The 21,946-nt window shown below is 36.9% G+C and overlaps 1 protein-coding gene across 5 annotated transcripts in view; it reads left to right on the forward strand.

Moving 5' to 3' along the window:
• Positions 1 to 21,946, forward strand: part of RAPGEF6 (Rap guanine nucleotide exchange factor 6) — a 208,947-nt gene that overhangs the window by 184,311 nt on the left and 2,690 nt on the right. For 3 of the 5 annotated variants that reach the window (XM_068979511.1, XM_068979513.1, XM_068979512.1), the window contains 7 exons: positions 3,296 to 3,419; positions 5,690 to 5,713; positions 8,933 to 9,153; positions 10,723 to 10,914; positions 13,482 to 13,619; positions 19,123 to 19,351; positions 20,825 to 21,330. In XM_068979511.1, the coding sequence (XP_068835612.1) occupies positions 3,296 to 3,419; positions 5,690 to 5,713; positions 8,933 to 9,153; positions 10,723 to 10,914; positions 13,482 to 13,619; positions 19,123 to 19,351; positions 20,825 to 21,330 (1,434 nt within the window). Of the gene's footprint in view, positions 1 to 3,295; positions 3,420 to 5,689; positions 5,714 to 8,932; positions 9,154 to 10,722; positions 10,915 to 13,481; positions 13,620 to 16,526; positions 17,009 to 19,122; positions 19,352 to 20,824; positions 21,331 to 21,946 lie in introns of those variants that run through there. The other 2 variants (XM_068979509.1, XM_068979514.1) reach the window with 2 other exon arrangements.

Consider the following 21,946-nt stretch of genomic DNA (forward strand, 5'->3'; position numbering starts at 1 on the left):
GTTCTTTTTCTCTAATACACTTTTTAAGGATTTTGTGTAAGTCCTATATGTGTATATATATATAGTATGACTTGCCTTTGGCTCTCTTAAGATTGTCTTCCGACAAACAACACGTTTTGAGTTTTAAAAACCTAATTCGTTAAGTCTTTTGCCATGTAGTCTCAGTTCAGTCGCTCAGTTGTGTCTGACTCTTTGACCCCATGGACTGCAGCATGCCAGGCTTCCCTGTCCATCACCAAACCCTGGAGCTTGCTCAGACTCATGTCCACTGAGTCAGCCGTGTAGTTTATACTTCTCTTAATTGTTTTTTTGTGAGTGGTATTTGTCCTCCATTAACTTGCTGACTACACACTATGTTGCTAATTTTCTAGTGTTACACTATACATTACAACATTGATACTTATACTAATTTGAGTAGTATCCATTAGTACTTTTCTGTGTGTCAGGCAGTGCAAGAACTTAGACCATTCAAATACCCATTCTGTCACCTCTCGATTTATATACAGTTGTTGCCATGCCTTTAAATCCCACTTGGTACTAATATTGGTTAGTAAAGTCGATATTTATTTAGTGTGATGATATTATTACTGTTTTTTCCCCTTCTTGAATTTCAGAGTTTGCCTATGGTTGAGGACTTTTCTCCCTGTAAGAACACTGATTATTATTTTCTTATGTGCAAGTCTACTGGTGATAAGATCTTAGTTTTTGTTTATCTGAAAAAATGTCTCTAATTAATATTCATTCTTAAGGCACAATTTTGATTGGCAGTTATCTTTCAACATTTTAAGATAACAAAATTATCTCTGACTTCCACTGTTATTTTTAGAAGTCAGCTGTCAGTCTTGTTTGTTGTTCCTTTGACAATAATCTACCCTCCTTTAATAGCTGCTTGAAAATATTCTCTCCTCTCTATCTCTGTTTTTCTCTAGTTTTGCTATTATACGACTGTGTACAGCACTTTGATTTTGTCTCACCTGGATATTTTTATTTATTCTGGAATTTTCTCCTAGCCTAATAACCAGTTTTTAAATTATTTCTTCAGCTATGTCTGACTTACTGTTAAATTCAACATCATATTCCTTATTTCAGTTATTGGGCTTTCCCCCCAGACTTAAATTTTAAATTCATTTTTTATCTTCATGTTTTCTACCAGAGTTGTCAGTGTTGTTTTTTATAACCTTGCACATATTCACCAGTTACTTTAATGTCTGTCTCTAGTAACTCCGTAATCTAGGTGTGTGTTTTTTTTTTTTAATGAGTCTTTCTGTTGTCTTTTTTTTTCCCCTTGCATTTCAATCATGTTAAATTTTCACCAAATGTACCTGGTTATTTTTGGCCAAATGGATGTTGTATATTAAAAAAATTACAGAAATAATCTAGGATTTCAGACAATATTCTCTTTCTCCAAAGAGAATTAAAACTTGATTCTGCCAGGCAGGTAGGAGTGTTAGCAACGCAAAAATCACTTTAAACCAGTTTCACATTTTGAGATAATGTAACACTGAACTTTTATCCAGTCTACATTTCGTTAATCTTTACTTCCAGGATATACGTGTGTGTGTGTGTTTCTGTGTGTGTGTGTCTGTATGTGTGTCTGTGTGTATGTGTGTGTGTGTCTGTGTGTGTCGTGTCTCTGTGTGTCTGTGTGTCTCTGTGTCTGTGTCTGTGTCTGTCTGTGTTTCTGTGTATGTCTGTGTGTGTATGTCTCTGTGTGTGTGTGTGTGTGTGTGTGTGTGTGTATCTGTTAAACACCCCAACCCAAAGAATTGAAGATTTATCTAGACTTCAGTTCTTCCCTAACTTCAGAAGTCAGGGTGGCACTGCTCAGTTTTGCAGCTCAGGATCACTTTTCTGAAATCAGCAGAGGCCTGTAGGTGGAGCACTGGAAATGCTCGACTTGCCACACGTCCTCATTATTTCTTCAGATCCTCACTGCCTTGACAGCTTTTTTTTATGACTCACCGTATTTCTTCTATTTTTGTTGAACTTTTCGAACTGTTCTCATCAGGTGTGTTGTACCAATTAACTAATTATACTGCCCCTAATTTCATTATTAACTTCTTTTTCTTAAGAAAATATTACTAGAGGCTTTAAATATATATTTCTTTACATGTTCCCTCAAAACATGTTTATATGACTTGAAAGTATTTTGCGTTGTCATTTTGTTTCCATCTCATTTTGAGACCCTGAACAGTTTATATGTCCAATAGATAGGTACCATTTACTACAAAAAGGGAGCCCACGTGTGTTCAGACCCATGTCTTTTTCCATCTTGGCTTCAGGGACTTGGTGTTCCACAGGGACACCTCAGGGCCCACCATGGGAAATAAATAGGGTCACACCAAGTGTTAAAGACAGGTGAGGAAAAAAGACAGATTACCCTTTGAACATATAATTTTTTGCCTTGTGGTTTGAACTGCGTAAGCCCACATGTGGGTTAAGTCTGGTGTCATTCCTGTTCTTGTCAAAGAAAAGTAGACCATTTTGAAAGTTGTGTGACTTTTTTTCTCAGAGAACTACTTAATAAAACAAACAAAAATTATGTAACTTATGAACAAGCAAATTTGTATTTAATGGTTAAAGTCATGATTGTAAATTCAAATTCTGGGGACGGGCATGTGCATGGTAGACTTGAAGATGTCTGTCCCTATGAGCCATCCCTCTCTTAATTTTAACTAATTATTACCACTTGGAAAACAGACGTACTATTATTTAATCCCCCACATACATTCCGCTCTCTTTCTCTTCCACATAACGCAGAAATTCTTATTTTCATGGCATGCCTTCCACTTCTTAAGTGTCGACAAATCATTTTACAATTTTTTAAATCATTGTAAACTGTAGCAACCATACTGGACTAGGTAAGCCCAAAGGTCACTCTTTATGACCCCTGGTGGAAACCTAAGTTTTCAAGTGCTTATTAACTTTGCAGCCAAAAAAATAGATGCAGGTACCTGCCTGAGTGAGCCAAGCGTCTGGAGAGCTAGAATTGAGGGGCTGCAGTTTTTACTAGGTGTGCCTGCAATGCAATGAAGAAATGGCTTTTAGAAGCTATACACAGTTTATCACTTTCCAATATTCGTAATCATTATTTCCATTGGAATAGAATTCCTCCTATTAGGTCATTCCTTGGGAGCAGGATTAAACCATATATGGGTTTATCAATTCTTAAAACCAAAAATGGCAGTTTGATAAAGGTTCTGATTTGTGCCTCCAGGAATAATGACTTGACTTCTGCTACCTTTATATAGATATTTTAATTTGGGGAGTTAAAAAAATTACTTTTATTCTATAGGAAATGATTCCAAAGTTGATGGTTTGGTAAATTTTGAGAAACTCAGAATGATTGCCAAGGAAATTCGTCAGGTTGTTCGAATGACTTCTGCTAACATGGACCCAGCTATGATGTTCCGACAGAGGTATGGCATTGAAGTGTGTAAGTGTTACAGAGTGGCGTTGAAAGTGATCTTTTTCATTTATTGACCATCTGCCTTTTATTGTGCACTGTATTAAGTGCTTTATAGATGTCAATCTCAAATAATAGTGTATTATAAAAACCTTTAAAGGTTGGTAGTGTTGGCCTGCCCTTTACATATGAAGAAACTGAAGCTCAGAGCAATTAGATAATGTGTCCAGGATTGCATAAATTACTGAGATTTGAACCCTACTTCTCTATTAATTTTTTTGAGTACATAGAGAATTCTGTATTGTTATTGTTACTTAAAATGTCATCTAACTTAAATATAAGTAAGTTGCTGATCTTTACTGAAGTTGTCAGAGAAAACAGACACTTTCATCTGGTTCTAACCAAATATGTGAAGTATTAGTCTGCATGTCTTTGATTTTTATCGAATATTTTTAAAGTTCCATATCTATATAAGTTCTGCTTTATTCTTCTAAAATATATTCCTTTGTCTCAAGTCATGGTGCTTATGTAAATTCTTCAGCAGTTTAGAAAGTGCAGATTTAAGGATGCTGTATCATTAATAAAAATGAAAATATTGTGTTCACTATTAACCTGATCTTCTATGAATGCTTTTTAAAATTCACCTTTCATGTAGTAATAAATGCCTCCTCAAATTATATAAAACTTAAATTATTTTTCCTAGTAATTTTTAGGATGAAAAGATACTAGGGTTTTAATTTTTTATCTGATTTTCTTCTGGGCCTGTGTGTATAGCTTTAGTACCTAAGGACTTTAAAAACAAAATGTTTGCCAGAGCAGACACAATTTCAGTGGCTTAAAAGAAATACAGTCTGCTAAGGAAACAAAAAGTTAGACATGGAGTTGTTGTAACCAGATAGAATCAGCATATGTCAGGATTGTTTTCTTAATTTTTGTTTTGTTTAAACCACAGTTCAGGAGTCTGTTTTTAGGAGTAGTTGACCTGATGGTTGCTCTAGTTTAGAAATTCTTCAAAGTATGAAGGAAGGAGTGTGTCATATCTCCTCATCCCTACCCAGTTGCCCACTTTTGCCCCTGAGAATCACTGCATGTAATGAGAGGTGCCGTTGCTCAGCAGCGTAGAAGCAGAAGACTTAAGAACCAGGGACCAAAGCAAACCTGGAGGATTTGTTTGTTTCTTTGTTTCTGAGTTTTTGTTTCTGTTATATGTCCCTGTACAGTGGCTCCACCACTCCCTGTTACCTTACACAGACATTCGTCTACTCATGTATTTTAGCAGCCTGGTTCCTGAATGAATTTGTGAGCCTGCCAGACCAGTTGATAATTTTCTAGGTACCAGCTGTGTCTCAGAAATGAGCAAAGGAGAAAATCAATAAACTTGACTCTTCCCTTGAATGGCCTAGCCTAGAGTAGAATACAGTATAGGAAAAAATAAAACATTTATAGTTAGATTAGACTGAGCTCTTCATAAATTGATTTTGTCAGCTAGTACTGAAACGTGTAGCTTTCTTTAAGCAAATATTTGGCCATTTTGGTGATATATATTATATAGTGTGGACAAAGTAACACAACAGTAGTCAGTGTGCTGACTGAAAAAACAGATTGGGGGCTGGCCACAGCTGAAGCTTATTGGGTACAAGCCTGGGATATGCTCAGACCAATCAGGTGGTAGAGAGGAAAGTGCCAAAAAAATGAGAATAAAAATGTTATAAAGAATCTTGATTCAGCCCAATTATAGTATAAGGAGATACAGGATCATAAAGATTTTCATGATATATTAATACTTACATTTTAAGTTGGCTTTGTTCAAAATTTCTTGAACAAATACATTGTCAGAGAAATTTCTGCACTTAAAAATGAAATTATAAATCTTTATGTTCCTTGTAATTTCATCCTCTGACTTAAATGAATGGCTCAAAAATACCTTTGAAAAAAATTCAAAAGTTCTATCTTTTAAAGTTTCCCTGGAAACTTGTAATAAATATTTTCCATTAAGCTTGTTATTAACATAAGCCTCTAAAGTAATTAGGTATTAAAAACATAATTGGTCTAAAAGCACACTTTTAAATATTGTGGAGTTTTTTGGCCTTCAGTACATGTCATAATTCATTTTACCACCTTGTATTCCATTAAAGTCATTTTACTGTTAAGCTACCATTTTTTTCTAGTAAAATTTTTCTGTTCTGTTCTGTCTCCATAGTTTCTCTGACTTTCAACTGTTGTCTTTTTTCTGTGCTTTCCTATTCAAACACACGCTTCAATGTTTGTGGCTCTTGCTTACAGGAAGAAGAGGTGGCGGAGTCTGGGGTAAGTGTAGAGATGAATGCACCTGGGATGAAGGTTGCTCAGCTCTTAACGCATCCTGCATCCTCTTCATTAATGCACGCACGTAAAGTAGCATGTGTTCTATTAACCCTGTCAACCTACATTCCTGACCAAATGCCTTTTGCTAACAAGGAGAAAATAGTGACAGAACTAGCTTTTTTCTCCCTTTACTTTTCCATTATTGACATCCCGTAAGTCCCTTTAGATTTTAATTTAGCGGGTCAGTTTTATGATGATGATAGCATATATTGTTGTGTGCTTCCTATATACTTTTCTAAGCACTCTATATGAATTATTGAATTCTGTAGCTGCTCTGTGAAATAGATACTGGTATTCCCATGGTACAGTTGGGGAAGACAGAATTGTCCTAATTCCTAGAGCTCACTATAGTGGATTCTAATTCATTATTGGTGATAGTCTGATTCCAGAGTCCACACCATTTTATTAACATGCCATGTTTATAAAAATAAATATTTAAGTGAATTAAAATGGATAAGAAAGTTGTTTATAAAGGGTACGTTTTCCATCAGCTATAGCCTTTATCCAAACTATACTATAGAATTGAGATAGTAAATAATTGAAATAGAAGATTATTTTATCAGATCCACTAATACTATGAGATATACAGCATTGATAGAATTTTATTTTAAATTCCTACCACTTTTAATTAAAGGCTCCCTTACCTCTCTTTAAACTGAAATAGATTCAGAAAATGACATCTTTTGTTTTTCAAGTAGTTTCAGATCTCCACTTACAGATCTGTCATAGTTCGTTAGGTATCTTATAAGTCATATATCTAGTCTTTTCAATTTCAGTTGAAGGAAAAGATGGGTTTTGTGGATGAATGGATTAAATAAGAATGTGCTATTTTAAGATTACAGTGAATCATGAAGTTAGATGCTTTTATAATACATATATGAAGGGTTTTTTGTGAGCCACTTTGAGTCTTGTCTTATTTGTGGTCTTTTGTTTTCTGTTGAAGCTTGGTAAACTTGAATTTTCTTCTTTCTTCTTCCCTTCTCTGTGTGTTTCTTGTGTGTTTTCTTCTATACTGTACATTTATGTCTTGGTCTTTCTGGTTCTTCTAATTGAAAACAGAAATTGATTCCTAACATTACTGTGATGAAGAAGAATACTTGGACACTGTATCTTAGTGGGTATTTGGGGTGTTTCAATGACTTGTGTAACACACTCACTATTCATTCAACATTTGATTGCATTGTATGGTGTTTGCAGCCACTGGACATTTTCTTTTTTATATCAAAGCATTTTGAAAGTAGATTAAAAGACATTTCTTTGTCATTTATCAGTGTTTCATTTATTGAAATTTTGTCTGTATCCTAGATTTCTAGGCACCTTTTTATATCAACTTAGGTAAAATTATTAAATATTTGTATTAAAATTTGTACTCAAATATTGGGAATTGATTTTACTGCATTTCTTTGAATCTAAGACAACATCAGTTGTCAGGACCACTACTATTTTATGTACCACTAAGAAAAATCACTGCAATGCCTTCTTAATACTGAGAATTTTTTACTTGTTAAGAGTTCTTATATAAATTAGATGTGTATTTTTGTCACATAACACCTTTTTTGCATTAATAAAAAGGAAAAGTTAAGCAAATTAAATTGGTTTAGGTCTTTCTAAAACTTTTTGCTATTTAGAATATGAATCTTCTGAATCACTTTTAGAGTTGTTAGTTTCTGGGGTTTTTTCCCATGCACAGTGTTGCCTTTTGTGCCATCAGAGCCCTAGGTAATGCCACATTTCTTTAAACAAGCCGTAAAAGAACAAAAAGCTGCTGATGCTGGGCTCTTAGGCTGGCTTTGCAAATATTCAGGGCTAGCTTCCTTTTGACACTTGATTCAGGAATCTTATTGAACTTTAGAGTCACTACAGCCTTATAATCCTTTGGTTCCTGAAGGTTAAGGGAGTATTCACTAATGCTGTTAGATTTTTTCCAAACTATTCTGCAGATTTTGAAATTTCTGCTGTGTAAGTAGCAACAAACATGTCACAGTTTCTGCCTGACCAGTAACAATTCCAAGTTTCCATCCACTGTAAGACAGTCTTTTAAAGATCTTAAAATTGTGGAAGAAAAATAACATTTTTTACAGCTTTATTTCACTTAATCTGAAGTGAAAATATTAGGATTTTAGTGTGTTTTTAAAATGGGCTATATGAACACGGAAAAAACAGATTATATGATTGTGGTCCAATTTTTAATATCTTTGGGTAATTTGGAGGCTAACATTGAAAACCCATAGATACCTTTATTATTTTAGAACGGCAACTGCCTTTAAAATAAAAATCATCTAGAACCTTGTGTTTGCTATCTTTGTTACAAAGGACAAATAGCATTGCAATTCCTGTTTTCCAGTGGTTCTAGATATAGTTATTGTAGAAGAAAGCTTGCTGAAAAGAGTAGAGTTGTATGTGAAACTTTATTAGCTTGTTTGAATTGTAGTAATTCCTACCCAGCTTGTAGTTCCATCACATTTAGAGGCACTACAGAAGAAAGATCCCATATCCCCAGCCCTAGAGGTCACATGTTGCCTCACCAATTCATATGTGAGTGGAAACGTTGAATAGCTTTTTACTGCTATTTCTGATCTCTGACTATATTGACTTGACTATAACTGGTGTTATTTTTCTTATTGGTTGTTCTCTTTAAAGTTTGGCCAAAATCTGGTTACAGGTAACATTGGAGCGTGCTCAGAGTAGGTCTGCTGTACACAGAAATGATGATGGCAGTAGCACATCCAAAGCAGCACATACAACCAGAGCTGCTCTAGAAACTCCCGTGCCGGAGAACCCTGGTGCAGAGATCTGGCTCAGGGTGCACTTGCCCAGTTAGGCTCTTGACATATCTTCAGAGTGTGGATGGCCACAGGGCCAAGGAATGCTTTCAGTTGTCACAATTGTCTTATGGGTTGGAAGGCACCAAACATAGGTCTGATGGAATTTGTTGCTTTGTGGGGGATTGTCAACTTATCCTTTTGAGTTCTTCACTTTGCTGAATCTTAAAACTCAGAACATTGCCGTGTGTGACATATTACTTTGCATTAATGCTTTTCATCTTTTAACTCATTTGCATCAGCATGCAATCGTATTAACAGAACAGAATTGTTTTAATCTTCAGTCTGCCATACTTAATTCTCATCTTTATAGTCCATTATTGTGATCTTCATCTTATAGGTCACTGAGTCAAGGCAGCACAAATTCAAACATGCTGGATGTTCAGGGAGGTGGTCACAAAAAGAGGGCACGCCGGAGCTCTCTGCTTAATGCCAAGAAGCTTTATGAAGATGCCCAAATGGCAAGAAAAGTGAAGCAGTATCTTTCCAGTCTGGATGTGGAGACAGATGAAGAGAAGTTCCAGATGATGTCATTGCAGTGGGAGCCTGCATATGGTACCTGTAAGTACAGGCTTTCACTTATGTGATACTAAACAGCACAACAAAATAGAAATTTATTTTTCTAGTATTATGCTGAAGTCCCAAGAAAATTAACTTTCGCTCACAAAAGTTTACTGACATACCTCAAGCATCATGTCATCATGTTAGTCAGATACTGAATTCTTATCCATTCCTGATGATTTCTCTGTGCAGGAAATGGAGTCTAAATAGAGTTCTTTGAAAAGCATTATAAAATATCAGAGACTGAAACATTATAGAGGAGTCCTTCTCTTTGAGAATATTCTTACTTTCATCCCTAAATGAAGAGTAAAATAAGTGAAAATTTCCCCTCTACTAAGAATTTTACAGATATTTACCAACTGAAAAAATACAATAAATTTTAGGTATCAGTACCGAAGGTAAAAACAAGAAAAATCTTAGCTTTGCTGATGTTATTTATGAATAGAAAATGTGATGAACAAAATAGATCCTATTCTCAATACTCAATTATTTAAATTAAGTACAAACAGTAGAATGCCTGTATCTCTGGGTCAAAGACATTATGAGTTGTGAAAGAAGAAATCAAAGACCGTACATCTTTTATGAGTGTTACTTATCTGGATATGTGATTAAATGTTACGCCAGTGAAAATCCCAATATAATGCATAGAAATTGATTTAAGTGTTGACAGAGTATAGGGGGCGGGTAGGTTCAGATTTTCTATTTCCGTGTTCCTAGTTAATAGGGAGAAATGGCAGTCATCATGAGTTGACCCTGAGATTGATAAATGGTATAGTATTTGCATAGTAATGGGACAAGTATGTCAGTAGAGTAGAAAAGATAAAATGGAAATACAACTAAGTAGTGTTTTTAAAATTCAGATTCACAGTTAACTTTCAAATGTAGGGTAATGAGCCATTCAGTAAATGTTGTTATAAAAACAGTATCTTGAACACTTCTAGCAAATTTGGTATTCCTGTGTATAGCTGTTGAAATAATTTCACTTATTCAGTACCTACTTATTGAACATCTGTTTGTATCACTGAACACATAGGCATACAGTTGTAAACAAGATATACCATCCTTATAACCTTGTTAGTTATAGCCTTGTTGAGGGAAGAGGCATTGATTGATTAATTGCACAGATAATTGTATTATAATTATCAGTGCTGTGAAGGAAGGATACAGGATGTCTTGAGAACAGAGTGTGGGTTATTGCGAAAGCTGGATCATGCAGGGTCTAATAGACCTTGCTTTAAGGATTTGTCTTTATCCTGAGAGCAGTGGCAAGTCATCTGAAGGTTTGTGCAGGGCATTTGTAGAAGGAAAGTAGCATTATCAGATCAGATTTTCATGATGGAAGGGTCATCATGCTGATGTATGGAGAATGGCTTGAAGGCATGCTAGAATTGATAGAGTGAAAAGAGCATTTCAACAGTATAAATCAGAAGATGTTAACTGCTTGGGTCTCAAGTGCTTCAGGGCTTTGGTGCACACATGCCCAAGTTTAGGAGCCACACCACGAAAACATCCCACATAACTTGGCCTTATAAAGTACAGAGGTATGTTTTTGTTACTGTCTCCTATTAGTGACCAAGAATTTAAATGAGAAAAAATCAATGAAGTCATCAGAAATGTCTCCGGTGCCATTGAGGTCAGCTGGCCAAACAACTAAAGCTCATTTGCATCAGCCCCACAGAGTAAGCCAGGTGCTTCAGGTGCCAGCTGTAAATTTGCACCCTATCAGGAAGAAGGGCCAAGGAAAAGACCCTGCCACATTGAGTGAGTATACACAATTAATACTGCATTCATTTAACTGAAATTTCCAGGCGAGTTAGTTTGGGAAGTAATTATAAATGCTTTGGAGATCTGCTGTCATGGTTTGTGTAGTATAAGCAGCACTCATGAGTCAAGAAATACTTCTTTTTGGCTATAAGTCTGATGACTGCATGCATATTTCAGATGTTCATGTGGGAGTTCCTATAATATCAACCAAAAACTTATTTTTACTTGAGTACCAAGGGCTTACTGCATTTAATGGTATATATACTCAGTTATCTAATGAAAATGCAACCTATGAGAATGAAATTGCTTATTTATTTAAAAAAAAAAAAAAAAGCCTGTATGTTGGTTTTTCATTAATGACCACTTATGAAAACCTAGCTAGGAAACAAGAAAGAAGCAAGGGTAAAATACACAAAGTATAGGCCACACTCTTTTTTCCTCTGTTGGACCACGAGATGTCCAAATTACTTTCATTTCTTGTTTTAGCAGTATCACTATTTTAGCTTTCAGGTGGAAAGCTAGATTACATTTGGTTCCCAACATTATTATTTAGCCCACAGACTATATACATAGAATATACTCAGTAGAACCTTGAGAATTTAACTTGATTTTGCTTTGAAATCCAAAGGTAAATAAGGAATTCCTCTTCCTTTGCCAGGTTTTCAGTCTGGTGGTAAAGACATTCACATAAATAGATAACTTCAGTATATGTGATGTGTCCACTATTACTGCAGTAGCATGTATAGAGCATAGAAAAGAACAAAAGAGAGTGGGCTCTTAGGGTTGAGAGTGGTAAGACAGTGCTCTAGAGAAGACTTTTTGGAGGTAACACCTAAGCAGAGTATTAAAGGTTGACTAGGAAGGAGGAGAAGGAAGTGGCAACCCACTCCAGTGTTCTTGCCTGGAGAATCCCAGGGACGGGGGAGCCTGGTGGGCTGCCATCTATGGGATCGCACAGAGTCGGACACGACTGAAGTGACTTAGCTTAGCTTAGGAAGGAGGTAATTAAGCAAAAATTCCAGAGAAGTTGCTTCAGGCAGAGGAAGAATTTGATAGCTACATGGAGCTACAGGTGATTTATTCTGAGTACAAAGCTGCAGAGTGTTGAGGGACAATAATAATTAATGCTAACACTTAGAGAACACTTACTGAATGCCAGACACAGTTCAAGTGCTTTTACTATTTTATGTATATATGTTTATTGAATCTTAAGAACTCTAAAGATAAAGAATACTCTCATTCCATAGAAGATCGAAATAACTTAAAGCATCCTCAGTAAGAGATGGAACTGGAAGTTGAGCTCAGGTTAACTGGCTCAAAGTCCTTACGTTTAACACTGTACTAAACAAACAGTGTCCCAGGGTGAAGAGAAGTCAAGCCACAGACATGCCAAAATTAGAACATGACATGCTGAAGGAAAGTTGTCAATAGATACCTATAGGAAGCAGTTTGAGCAAGGCAGGGTCTGGTCCAGTTTATGTTTGAGGTGTATAGTAGGAAAGTGGCGTGAGATTGGAGATGGGGAGTCTGAGTGGAAAGCTGATATAGCAATGGGAAGTTGACCAAAACCTAATCTAGTTTGGTGACTGTGGATATGAAGAGAAAATTGGATGCAAAATGGGGGAAGTTGATTTGGTGATGAGAATGAGAAATGAGAATAGTCTAACTCTGATTTCTTACTTAGACGTCATCACCTGAGAGGCAGAATAATTTGTGCCAGGTAGCCATCTTCCTTCTTCCTGTAATATGCCTATTAGTTATGTGACAAATATATTAAAATGGCACTTCACTAAGAGTAGTGTTAGTATACCAAGTTTTAAATTTTTTCAGTATTAAAGGAGTGCTTTTTACTATGCTGGGTACTCATCAGAGTTGGGCTTTCTTTACTGGTTCAACAGTGGAAACATTGGTAAGTTTGACCTACGCCAAAAAGGACCAGCTGTTGGACAAGAGTGATGACAGAACTTTGCAGGAATGTTTCCAGTAGGCTCCATACTCTTTTCCTATAAATTCATGATTCTTTCTGTTGTCTACTTCTCTCCTGTAGTGTGAATTTAGTGCTCTTGAAAAGGGCTGGACTGGCAGCCCTGCAGCTTCTTCTGTATCCCCACAGCACAGATGCACCACAGGTAGTGACAGTGCCAACATCCCTCCGCTGCCCCTGCCACATGCCTCACCCTGACTTGGAGAGGCCACCTCTAGAGGGGAAGGAAGAGTCTGAATCCATGCATTCTCTATTGAGACTTCCAACATGTGTGTCAGTGGTGGGGGGTGGCACACTATACCCAGACTGTTAAATCCATGTCCCTTATGCTGCACAACAAGCAAAGAAAGAGCTATTCTAATCTGATCTGTGCTGACTGGCTGAATTTGAACAAATGACCTAGAGGTGAGAATCTCTGTGTGCCATTACCCAGTCATTTAGTCCCCGTTTGTCATGTACGCATTTCAGTTGACTGCACTAGCCATTGTGGATCGTGGCTTTAGTTATGTAGTAATTGAGGCAACTGTAGACATTTTAATTGTGAAGTGATGCTTATTTACCTCTTTGATTTCATTTTTAGGTGCAGGTTTACCTCAGAAAGTTTTAGGAACAGCTGAAGAAGTAAGTGGTGGTAAGAAACACACAGAAGATACTATTTCTGTGGCATCATCCTTACATTCCAGCCCTCCTGTGTCTCCTCAGGGTTCCCCCCGCAAAGGTGAGGGAAAACACTTTGAGCTCTTGTTAACACCAGAACAACACTGTGGGGCACACAGTTTGCTTTTGGTCTATGGTGATAATATTTAGAAAGTGTGAAGAAAAGTGAAGCTCACAATACCTCCTGAATTTTCATGTTTTGGACTGCATCATTTCGATGGCTTCCAGGTGTTATGCAGCATGGAGCTAGGACTCCTGCACTCAGAGTGCGGTCCTTCTTTGGTAGAGGACAAGCATAGATAAGAATGAAGGCAGAAGTCAGTTGTTTTGGTCTGTGCAGATTCTTGATGTTGTTATTCAAATTACCGATTAATTCAGATAATTCTATGAAGTATTTTAAAGTAAGAATTTCTTTAGGAAATTGTTTATAACCCATTTACAAGATTTAGGAAATGAAACTAATATTTAGGGTAATACATTCCTTTCTTTCTAATGGAGTGTTACTGCTACCTTTTTATTAATCAAAATTTACAATAATCTGCACAGTACCCTTGTGGATTTTTACATGTATGCTAATATAGAACCTCTTGAGTTAAAAAAAAAATGTGAAATTTCTCTTGTTTATTTACCTATATTTTCATAATTCAGACCGAGGCTTTGCTCTTTTTTTTTTCTGACTAGCCTGGGTAGTATGAATGTAAGATGCCATTTCACACCAGCTCCAAATGTAGCATTCTAAATAATGTGTATGTTTCTTCCACTGGCCCCTCCACATTCTCTGTGTACCCTGGTGAAAAGACTCCTTAGTTTCCTTAACCGGAAACTAGTTGAATTGGATTTGGTGTATATGCATGAACATGATTTGTGGGAATTTCACAGATGTAAAAGATTTACATCTTCGAATAATCACAGTACAGAATAGTACATGGTCAGAGGGAGGACAAGCTTATGAATTCTAGCAGGAAGGAAAACTTGAAGAGCTTTCCTTAGCTCCTGTGTTCTAAGTTTCCTTTCACTTTTGAGGGTTCTTTTTTATTTTTGCTACCTCTGTGACAGCAGTGTGGTACACTGATGTCAGACCTTAGTTTGATTCCTCACTCTGTCCCCGGTCATAGCTGTGTTACTAGAAACAACAGATTTATAAGGTCAGGTCTTCTGTCTGCAAGATGGGATAGGGACCACCTATTTTAGGGACCTTATTTAAAGTTTAAATGAAATAATACCTGCAATGTCTGATAGATGGTGGGTGTTCAGTAAGTTGAAATTTCTCTTCTTTATCACTGCTGCCACACCAGGGCAATATAACTCCATTACTGACCTTCTTCACATAGCTGAGACTGGCTAGAATTTTCTTTCAGATTTTACTAAGAAAAACTTAGTAAAAAATCACATAGGACATATAAAAGTATTCATGATAGATGTGTTTATAAAGCACAGTTTTCTGTTCCCGTTGTATGTAGCTTGTGTATGATTTAGGAAAGTACACAGATCTCTTTCCTCTCCAGTTGTGTGTGTTTCCTGGCCAGAGTATCCCTTGTGTGTGTGTGAAAGCACTCGTCACTCAGTTGTGTCTGACTTTTTGCAACCCCATGGACTGCAGCCTGTCAGGCTCCTCTGTCCAAGGAATTCTCCAGGCAATATCGAGTGGGTAATCAGGTCCCAAGGATTGGGGCTGGGAACAGTGCCTTATTCACACACATGGTCCAGATGAACAGTGTTTGTATGCTTTTAATGCTCTTTCACAAACACCTTTACACCCTCCAGTGGTCTCGTTATAGACAGTTCTCTAACCGGGAAACTAGTTGAATTCAATTTTGTGTTTTATGCATCAGTGTGACTTGAGGGAAGAGGTCAAGAACAGGAATTTCCCCACTGCTTTTATTCCCAACAGAAATCCATTTTAACCACTGGAATAGAGAAGGCTTCTCTCTGTTGTATCTTTCATTTTTTTTTTTTTAATTAATTTTTTTTATTTAATTTTAAAATCTTTAATTCTTACATGTTGTATCTTTCAGTGGGTGGCCAACAATTGATCATGATATTTATGGATTTGTGACCATGATATTTATAGATTTGTGAGAAACATAGTGATGTTTCAAAGTCTTAGAAATCTGAAGAAAGTCTTTTCTTCCAAACTATTTCTGGTGGTTTATTTCCATAGACAGATTTTTGCCAGTGGTCAGTGATTGAACAAAAATGCCATTAAACTAAAAGTATTAGAATTAAACTAATGCCATTAGACTAAAAGTTATTAGAATCTGTTCTTGGTTCTTGCTATGCTTTGAAATAGTTCTTTGTTTTCTAACAATTGAGAAAATAAGCCAAAATTTTTTTTCAACTAAAAAAAAGAGAAAAGGCCTACACTCATGATTTTTAACAGGAGAATTTAAACAAAGAATTGAAAAAGTGAGACGTCAAGAGGCCTTAACCTTTATCTTCCCTGATGCTTAAGGCAGAGAACCTCTCCACCTTGGAGAGAAAATTGGATCGGACATTGTGCTTTATAAACACATATATTGTATGTCCTGTTTATATATCTTGCCTGATTTTTGCTTCTATACACGATTCAAGTCTAAAAGAAGAAAGAGACTCTGATGAAGTCCTGTCTAATTTTTGTTAGTAGAATCTGCCTGGAAATTCTAGACATAGTTACTTTCAAGAAATATTTCTGGTTATTGGGTACTCTTGTCATATTTTAGCTTATGATTTTAGCAGCTTGGGTTACTTTCAGCAGTTTTTTATTACCAGCTTATTCTAATCAAGGTAACCTTTCTCCTGTATTCTGTCTTATTTATGCTATGTAGTAGAGACTCCATGTAGTATAAGTATGTTACTAAACTTTAGTTTTTCAGATATTGTCAAGATGTTAAAATTTTTTGATAGTAAAATGTTATATAAACCAGGTAAATTGTGATTAATTGGAAAGAATTGATTGACCATGACAGGGTTTTTGCATCTCTCCCTCCAGTTGGCAGTATCCTATCTGATCACAGCATCCTGCTGCGCCTCTCAGGGTCTTCCTCATCCCCTCCCCGTGAGTCCAGCACCAACATCAGTGGCCAGAGCTGCCCCGGAATAGGTGGGGTTTACTTGCAAAAGAAAATCCTTCAGATTACCAGGAGCACAGCCAAAAGAACAGACAGGACTGAGAAGGCCACTGAGGAGAATAGAGACAGGACAAGCTGTGAGAACACAGCCAGAAAAAGAATGACATCCCCGTTTAGAAGATTTAGGGAAAGAACTCTTTCAAGGGAGAGACTAGCCAACAGCAGAAAAGAGGACGCAGATCACAATCAAGCTACAGAAAGCTGTGAGAAAGAGAAGGATGTTGGAAGCAACATCAAAGATGAGAAAGGGAGTGACGTCTTCAATTCAAATAGCCGAGGCAACAGTAACACTTTAAACTGCTTCTATACGCGATTCACGTCTAAAAGGAGAAAGACACTCTGATGAAGTTCTTTACTTAATTTTAGTGTGAAATTTGTTTTCATTTATTAATGTAAATGTAGCTTAAATTAAGTGATTTTTCAAACAAGGCTGAGGCAGCCAGCCTACTAAAATATTTTCTCTGAGCATTTTATGGATTAGTATCCTCCAGCAACCAAATCATATTCATTTAAAGTGCCTTATTTGTATGTATGTTATTTTGCTAATGTTAGTAAACTTAATATTCTCATTTTCTGTGGTTGGCTTTATTTTCTACTGGTAACAGCTGGGTCTGTGAGTGCAGCAAGTAGAGGAGGCTTTCTAGGAACCAGTATTTACTTTTACATTAAAACCCTGGTAATGATCTGATCAAAACCTTTGCCTTACATAAGTGTGTTGCTTTCTTATTACTGCAACTACGTTATAAGCTGAAGAGAAGTGTTTGGAAGGCAAGAAACTATATAATATCTTGTCCACGTAAACTTTTTGTTTTAATCATCCACTTTTCATATACACTCTGGTCAGAGGAGGAGGAGATAGTCTAACCTGGCAAGTTAAAAAATATATGGGAGACTTGTTTTAAAAAAACATAGTTACTGTCCCACTGCAGACCTCATAAATTTGAATTGCTATAAGTTGGCCCAAGAATGTGTATTTTAATAAGCCTTCCAGATGATTCTTAAAATTAATTATATTTGAGAAATACTGATCTAACAGACATAGGAATGAAATTATTTTTAAAACAGTAAAGCAAGTCTGTGCCCCAGGATAAAAGAATAGTGACTTTTTCTTTTGAGGAAGAATTTTTTAATTTTGTTTTTAATTTACCACATCCATTTTCTTGGTCCTCTTGAAAATTGACCCATCACTTCATGAGGGACACTGAGGAATAGCAGTGATCCCATCCATGATCAGAGAACTGGGGAGGAGTCAAATGATTGACTTGTCTTGGCTTGTCCTGTGCCTGGCACGCATTTTCTGAGTCTTAATTTTTCTTTTTTGAAATAGTTAATGAAACTACTTAATTAGGTTATTGATTAACACATTATTTGGTTGTTGAACTATGTGTGAGTATAGAGGCTATAGTTTTTGAGGTTTCTAGGAATGGACCCAAAGGTCATGCATCTAATAGAACCTCATTCTCATAGTGAACCAGAAGATAATTGCTTGCTTCTTTGCGACCTACTCCTTGCTGGGATTACTGCAGCATTTTCTTTTACTTCACAACAACAGAAGTTTGGCACTTTTCTAACAATTACCAAAACAGATGACTGAGTACATTAAGTATCACACTGCAGATTTGATTTTGGATCCTTCTACTTTACTCCGTCTTCACCCCTTCATTCCAGAAAACGCTAAAGAAAATCTCTCTAGTTATATCTGCTGTGCAGTAAGTCATAGAACTAATTAAAAGAGGTAGATGCTGGTTTTTTTCATGATGCATTTTTCTAAATCTGTCAGTTCAGCTGTTTAATACTCTGCTAAATTGGTGAAGAGAAAGGAAACTAGGTATAAATTAATACAAATCTAAAACAATTTCTTTACAAATACTAAAACAAGTGGCTTTCAGCTCGGGCAAGACTTCTTAGGTGACTAAAGCAAAGTATCTAGGGTAAGTATTTGCAGTTTGAAAAAACAAATTATTTCCCTTGAGTCCTAATTCCCCTTACATACCCCCAGCCCAAGGTGCTGTTTTGAACACTTAAGTCAGGCCTTGAAATATTTATGTTAATCATAGGGGAGGGGACATAGAGTTAAGAAGACGCTGAGACATTCAGGATGTCTTCTTTCTAATGTTCTGTAACACAGTTAATGCCTCTTATTCTATTAAATGCTTGTAGCTCTGTGAGAGCCAGGGGCAGATTTACCTTTGAACTAGTTTTCCCAGTAATACTGTGCTTTAATGTTCTGTTTCTTGAATTTTGAATTAGATTGGTGCCATGAAGTTAGGTAGGTGAATGGATATGTAAGGGGACATGGAGAGAAGATTGGCACCATTGCTTCTGCGTAGATGGAAATTGACACTGATTCTCACTTTACCTTTTTGTTCTTTTTTATGTTTTTTTAATCCTCTCCCTGACCCTCCCCACTCCAGTTCAGTTGTTCTGTAGTCTGATCAGCTGTCTTCTCTCATTCAGGTTATACACTTATACCATCAGCTAAATCTGACAACTTGTCTGACTCCAGCCACAGTGAGATTTCTTCCCGGTCCAGCATTGTGAGCAACTGTTCTGTTGACTCCATGTCTACAGCTCTACAGGATGAACGGTATTCCTCCCAGGCTGTGGCAGTCCCTGAATCCACTGGAGCATTGGAAAAGACAGAGCACTCCTCAGGGATAGGAGACCATAGTCAGCTTGGCCCTGGGTAAACATCCTTGCCTGTGTTCACATCACGAAACTCAAGCCAAGTGGCCACAGCAAGTAGTGCTCCCTAATTTGACCTTGGACGCCCCCGCCAAAGGGGATATCTTATATATACTTGTATGAAAATAAGTACTGTTTTGAAAGATGTGTTGGTGCTCATTTTTTAAGTGTTACCGAAATCACATAACTTACATATCTTTTTGATCCACAAGAATTCCACGTGAAGATGCTATTGGTATGTAGGAAGTGTCTTGCATTCTGGCTGTAAGGTTAGAGACTGCTCGGAAACAGAGTGTGTAATGGGAAGTACCCTCAAAGTGCTATACACACTGTGGACAGATTGGGAGAGTAGGACTAGTCCTTGATCCCTGTTATTGCGAAGTGTGATTTGGAGCATAAGAATTACCAGCTATGAAAAGGCAATCCCCCCAAAAAAAAGTGAACTCTAAATTTCTATTTCGAATCAAACAAAATGGAAGTCTTCAGAAAGCATTGAGAAAGTCGACTGTAAATTGATATTGTTAAATCTGGTATACTTTAAATAGTAAAGCGTTATCATATTTGTAAGGTTTCTAAACTGTGGTTATCTAGACCAGGAATCAGCAAACTTTTTCTGTAAAAGTTAGTAAATACATTAGACGTAGCAGGTGGTAAGGTCTCTGTTGCAGTTGTTCAACCTTGCTCTTGTTGGATCACAATAGCCTTTGACAGTTTGTAAACAAACAGTTTTACTGTGTCCCAGTAAAACTTTATATGCAAAAGCAGGTATTGAGGCCCAGATTTACCCCCGGACTCCACTTTGCAGATCCTGGTCTATCCTCTGTACCAAATATCAGGACTTCACAAACCTTATCCGGGATGAGCGGGTAAAGGCCCATTTAAAGGAGTACAAATTTTAGGCTTTGCAGACTGCAGACAGTCCCTGTCTCAAAATCTTTGGAGTATTTTGTTCTATTTTGTTTAAACTGTTTAAAAATGTAAGAAAAAACCCCATGCTTTGCCCAAGACCGTAATAAAACAGTCTTGACTGGATTTGGCCCATGAATGTAAGTTTGAGAACCCTTGCTAGAAATGATAGAACTCATTTAGTAGTAGGTAATTGGGGAAGTTGCTGTTTACTTGGTACCTCAGAGACATGCTGAAAAATAAAACATGGTTCCTGTAATTGAAATTCTTAATTCTGTGTGCATAGAGAGAATCTAGCATTGTGTGACCCAGAATGAAAATGTATACTGAATTTTGTTCAAGAAGAATGCTGAGGAAACCTTGCTAAGTATTTGAGTTTCTAGCTAAGTATAAACATTAATGCCAGTAGAAGTTCAGTGATGATTGATTACAGTGACATTTTTTTCACAAGGTTATGTGGCCATTAAGGACTTGTGATCTGTGTTCTGTAGTCTCTTGTTGGCAGTTGATAGAAGGCAGTTTTTCCTTTAAGCCAGTAAATTACTTTTAATTGTGTCTCTGATTTTAGGTGGACACTCTCAAAGCCATCTCTAATCAACAAGAGTGTAGCTGTCTCATCTTCTGTGAGCAGTGAAGAGATTTCTCATGAGCACATCATTATAGAAACAGCTGATAGTGGTCGTGGAAGTTGGACTTCCTGCTCAAGCAGTTCCCATGACAACTTCCAAAGTCTTCCAAACCCCAAAGGCTGGGAGTTTTTGAACTCTTACCGACCTACCCATTTGGATGGTCCCATAGCTGAAGTTGAACCCACTGACTGTGAGCACTACAGCTGTCCCAAAGGCTGTTCTCGAACTTGTGGTCAGTGTAAAGGAAGCCTAGAGACTAATCAGATGAGACAGAGTTGGGCTTCCTCTAGTTCTCTGTCTGACACATATGAACCAAACTATGGGACAGTTAAACGGAGAGTGCTGGAGAACACCCCAGCTGAATCATCTGAAGGCTTGGACCACAAAGAGGGCATCGATCCAGTTTATAAAACTGTTACTTCAAGTACAGAAAAGGGCTTGATTGGTAAGTTATGTGTTCTTTGTCATATGTGTGGCATCTAGAATTTAAGTGGTAAACCATGACCTTGGCCCAGAACTTTATTCTTGCAAAATTCCTTTCTCTTATTCTACTCTCTCTTTCCTCCCTCCATATGCAAATTATTTTCAAAAAGTTTATGATTTCTCAAGGGCTTTGGGGCAGATAGTCAAGCCATTTAAAATGAAAAGGGTGACATGAAGTAATTTAATTAGGGAGACAGGTTTATATGTCTGGTTTTGCTTTTGGGATCTTTTTGGTTTCATTAAGAAATATTACATTACTATGCAGTAGTAATAAAGGGATTATTCTCTTTGCTACCTCTTAAATTGTTGAACCCCTCTTGCTTTGCATACATGGTTAGAAGCTTTGAATCTGATAAAACTTTTAGGTATTACAGGTGAGGGAAAATGTGTGATAAAGAAGTCTGAAGCAGGGACTTCCCTGGCAGTCTAGTGGTCAACACTCTGAGCTTCCACTGCAAGGACCACAGTTTCGATCCCTGGTCAGGGAATTTAGATCACGCATGCTGCGCAGCGTGGCCAACAAAAGCAAAGAAAGAAGTCCAAAACATTTTTCATTATACCTGCTTAGTGCATATTAT

Source organism: Capricornis sumatraensis, chromosome 9 (assembly GCF_032405125.1).
Source record: "Capricornis sumatraensis isolate serow.1 chromosome 9, serow.2, whole genome shotgun sequence".
NCBI lineage: Eukaryota > Metazoa > Chordata > Mammalia > Artiodactyla > Bovidae > Capricornis > Capricornis sumatraensis.